Below are 4420 nucleotides of genomic sequence, written 5' to 3' on the forward strand. Positions count from 1 at the left end.
GCTACTTGTCTAATTATTTTATCCTCAATATTTTCGGGATTGAAAAATACATAGTCGACCATTTTGTGGCGGCGACCTTTTCGAATTTATGTTGTTTGTTGTGTTTCGGATTTGGTCACCAACTCTTTTTAGCAACACGAAGTTTTTCTGTGTACGCTTAAAGCTAAAATAATGTTTTATTAAATATATTACTTCTGATTGAATTCAATTATTTACAAATTTGGTGGGCTATGGTTGCAGAAGTGGTATTGGGCCGAAATATTCCGGAATCGAAATTAAATTAAATGCTTTAAAAAAAACCTTTTAGATGGATACTACACTACACGGCTTGTTTTTGATGAGAGCTCGATCCAATATGGGGATTAACAAAGGAATTTATGTACAGTTTCTAGCAGGCGGTTTCTGGCAAGCGTGTTACCTTTGGATGAGCGAAATAGGGCTGTCGCTGGTACCGATATCAACAGTGGTACTGTGTTGAGGGGTCCCGTCGTGACATACCCCCACCCGTAAACCTTGGTGAGAGTAAGAGATTTCTGGATCACTGGAACCGGGTTTACTCTGTTCCTCGACGTCCAGTACAGCCAACTTCACAGCTGGCCTACGCAAGATTCCCGAAGACGTTCGTACCAACGCCTGTCGTACTCTGCCATCGTGCCCTGGAAAAACTTCTTCGATCCGACCTCTTATCCACTGGTTCCGCCCCGTTCCGCCAACTACTAGTACCAGGTCACCAATCTTCACGTCCCTTACATCTTCGAACCACTTGCCTCTTCTAGTAATTGTCGGAAGGTACTCTTTGAGCCATCTTCGCCAGAAATCATCGGCAATGCATCTAGCCATTTTCCAGCTGCTTCGAGCGCTACGCGGCCGTCTACTCTTACAATTAATGGTCCAAAGTAGTCCAATCCGGTGAAAGTAAACGGATGCAGGAAAGCAGTCAAACGGGTCTCAGGAAGAGGTGCCATCGCTGGTGGACTTGGATTTGCTTTCGCTATGCGGCAGTGTAGACACGCACGTTGGACTTTATCTAGTAGACGTCTGAGAGCAGCTATCTCGAAACGTTGACGAATCTCGTTGAAAATGGTCTCTCGATTGGCGTGGCGAAAGCGGCGGTGGTACCAGTCTACAATGAGGAAGGTTATTTGATGTTGTCTAGGAAGGATGATTGGGAACTTAGCTTCCATCGGGGCATATGGCGCAGCACCGATACGGCCGCGGCACCGGATGACCCCTTTCTCATCCATAAATGGGCTCCTAGTGTATATAGTACTGGATTTGTTCATGGTGGGATGGCGTTCATTGGGCGAGCCTCGAGTTTTGTAGAGAGTGTTGATTTCGTCCGCATAGAATTCACCTTGAGCAGTCTTCACGAGTGTTTCTTCGGGGGCTACTTTGGTTTTCGCTCCTGCTAGTGCGATTTGCACGCCGGTTGCCGTCTTCAAGCGGAAGTATACTACGAATAGATGGATTTGTAGATGTTCGAAGCCGTTCTGAAGAGACGAGGAGAAGTAGCAGCGTGGTATACGTATCGAGTCGAGATTATGAAGCTGATCTGCCCACAGTCGCCAGCGTTTGTTAATATCTTGTGGTATTCGTTGGTTCCATCCTGTCCCTTTGGACCAGAGCTCCTGAATGAGCATTTTACCGGTGACGAGGTAAAATGCAATGAAGCCAAGTGGGTCGAACAGGCTCATGACTAGTATGGCAACCTCACGTTTCGAGGGAACATGATCTTGGCGTAGAATCTGTTGCAGATCTTCCCTGTCCCCGAAAGTGTAGACAAATAGATCGTCTCGCGGGATCCATTTCATGCCCAATACCGACTCAGTTTTCTCACCTCGTTCCAGGTCCAAACTTTTGAATTCTTCTTCAGTAATCTCGCCGATTCCTTGCAGGACCTTAATTTCATTTGATAAAAATCGACGAAGAGTGAAGCCTCCTTTAGAGTGCACCGGTTGGACCTCATTCACTACGTCGATCGCCTCTGGAATGGTCTCGAAGCTGTCCAAGTAGTCGTCGACGTAGTGTCTGTCGATGATAGCTCCCGCGGCACGCGGGTATTCTTCGACGGATTCTTTTGCGTTAAGATTTTTGATGTATTGTGCTGAGGCCGGCGAACAGGTTGATCCAAAGGTGCCCACATCCATGACGTAAACTTGCGGGGGGTCAGTTGGCCTTTTTCGGGACAGGAAACGTTGCGAATGACAGTCTGGATGTCGAATCTTAAACTGGTGAAACATCTCCATCAAGTCACCACACACAGCCACCGGATATTGACGGAATTGAGACAAGACTTTCGGGAGAGGTATCAATAGATCTGGCCCCTTAAGTAATTTACAGTTGAGCGATACGTCACCCACCTTTGCAGCAGCGTCCCAGATCAATCTAATCTTCGCAGGCTTTTTAGGGTTAATAACTACACCCAGGGGAAGATACCAGACGCGATTTGGTTCAACCGAAGTCAACTCCGTCAAGCTAGCCTTATGTATATATCCCTTCCGCTCATATTCCGTAATCATCTCCTGTACGCGATTTTTTAGTTCCGGTTCTCGCTGAAGCCGCCGTTCTAAGGACTCCAGTCGTCGGACGGCCATTGGATAGCTGTCAGGAAAGCTCGTGCTGTCGGTCTTCCACAATAGCCCCGTTTCAAATGACAATCCGGATGGTGTACGTCGAGTTGTTTCCTCTAAAAGCTGTCTTGCGCGTTTTTCGTCTGTTGACTCCAGCGGCTCACGAAGCCCAACTACTCCGATGTCTTCCAGAGTAAAATAATCGCGAAGCTGTTCGTTCAGTTCACGATCCGAATCGGATACTGCCCCAATATGAAGGCCGAGGATCGCTGATTGATTTGGTGAGTTAGGAACGCACCCGTAAATGCTCCATCCCAGTCTGCATTTCGCTCCGATTGGATCCCTTAATCCACCTTCACGCAGCTTTAGTGGAACGCACAGGCGCAAATTGTCCAGACCAATGAGGATTTGAGGACGTACTAGTTCGTAGGCTTCAACCGGAAGCTCCCATAGATGAGGATAACGATTTGCGAGGTCTTCATATTTTAGACTTTGAGTAGGTAGCACAAGTCGACTCACCGTACGAGTCTGAGAGAGTGTATATCGGGATTTGTTGTTTTTACCCGAGATGCTGAGGCACACACATCGCGATTTTGGCTCTACCCTCGTTACGTTCCCAGTCCACTTCAAGGTAAGCGGCTCAAGTTTGCCACTGACGTTTAGTCGGTCTGCTACCGATTCATCAAGGAGTGTATATGATGAGCCTTCGTCAATAAAGGCGTAAATAGTTTGAGATGTATTGGGACCGTAGAGGGTAACTGGGAGGATGCGAAAAAGGGGCCACTGGAGGTTTCCGGATGTTACATAGCTAGACGAAATATTCACTCTTTCATGAGTAGTGAACGAATGAAGAAGTGTGTGGTGCCGCTGACGACATTCTGGTATACCACAACCATGCCATGAGCGACACGGCCATTTACCGTGACTGTTAAGGCATGTTCGACAAAGCCCCTTCTGCTGAACCAGCTTCCAGCGTTCGTCGATGCTGGCGTCGCTGAATTGTTCACATTCGGCTACACGATGGCCCGCTCGGCCACACGATAGACACTGTTTATACGGTTTAGGCTCGGTTGAAGCGCTATTGGACGCGGCACCTTCAGCTTGTTCAGTGGAATGTGCTTGAAAAATACCAGTTTTTCCACTTTTCTGTCGGTTAGCTCGGATATCCGACTGCAATGCAAATTTCTGGAGAGTACTAGGTTCCGGATGGGTGAACGAGACTTCACTTGCGGCTGTCACTAGCCCCGACATGAAATCGCCGAAAACGCCAAGCGTTGTTGGTTGGTGTTGATTCTTATAAATCGCCCAGTCGAGCCTTAATGAACCAGGCAACTTCTCTACCAGCTCCTGTAGGAGAACTGGGTTCGAAAAATTATTGTGTTGACCCGCTGCTTTGAGATGGTCCACCAGATTTTGTACAGCGAGGCCGAAATGCATCTGGGTTTCCAGACGTTCGTATTTTGGAGGTGGGAGTTGATGGATCCTGTTTATCAATGACCTGATGATGAGATCTGGTCTCCCAAAAAGAATACACAGTGTCTGAACGACGTGTGGTACACTCGCCGGCAGAAGCAAACGACTTCTAACGGAATCTAGAGCGTTGCCCTTTAAGCATCGTTGGAGGCGCACCAAGTTTTCTGCATCTGATTAACCACAAGTGGCCGTAGACTGCTCGTAGTTACTAATGAAGACCGGCCAGTCTTCTGGATTTCCACTGAAATTTGGTAAATCTTTTCCGAGGACTTGTCGCGCAGCTATTTGCGCTTGAGACAGTGTTTGAGTAGAAAATGTATGTGCGGGGGTTGAAGGTGGCATAACCGAAACGGAAGAATTTAGTAGCACTGGAGCTG

At 47.7% G+C, this 4420-nt stretch overlaps 1 protein-coding gene across 1 annotated transcript; it reads right to left on the bottom strand.

Moving 5' to 3' along the window:
• Positions 1-746: 746 nt before the first annotated feature.
• LOC129766992 (uncharacterized) lies at positions 747-4007 on the bottom strand. Its single transcript, XM_055767592.1, has one exon. It carries the CDS (start codon positions 4005-4007, stop codon positions 747-749), a length of 3261 nt encoding a protein of 1086 aa, XP_055623567.1.
• Between the last annotated feature and the right edge of the window lie 413 nt (positions 4008-4420).

Source organism: Toxorhynchites rutilus, chromosome 2 (genome assembly GCF_029784135.1).
Source record: "Toxorhynchites rutilus septentrionalis strain SRP chromosome 2, ASM2978413v1, whole genome shotgun sequence".
Taxonomy (NCBI): domain Eukaryota; kingdom Metazoa; phylum Arthropoda; class Insecta; order Diptera; family Culicidae; genus Toxorhynchites; species Toxorhynchites rutilus.

Excerpts from the sequence above, each read along its gene's own strand:
- LOC129766992 (XM_055767592.1), bottom strand. The coding sequence starts at position 4,007 with ATGCATTTCGGCCTCGCTGTACAAAATCTGGTGGACCATCTCAAAGCA.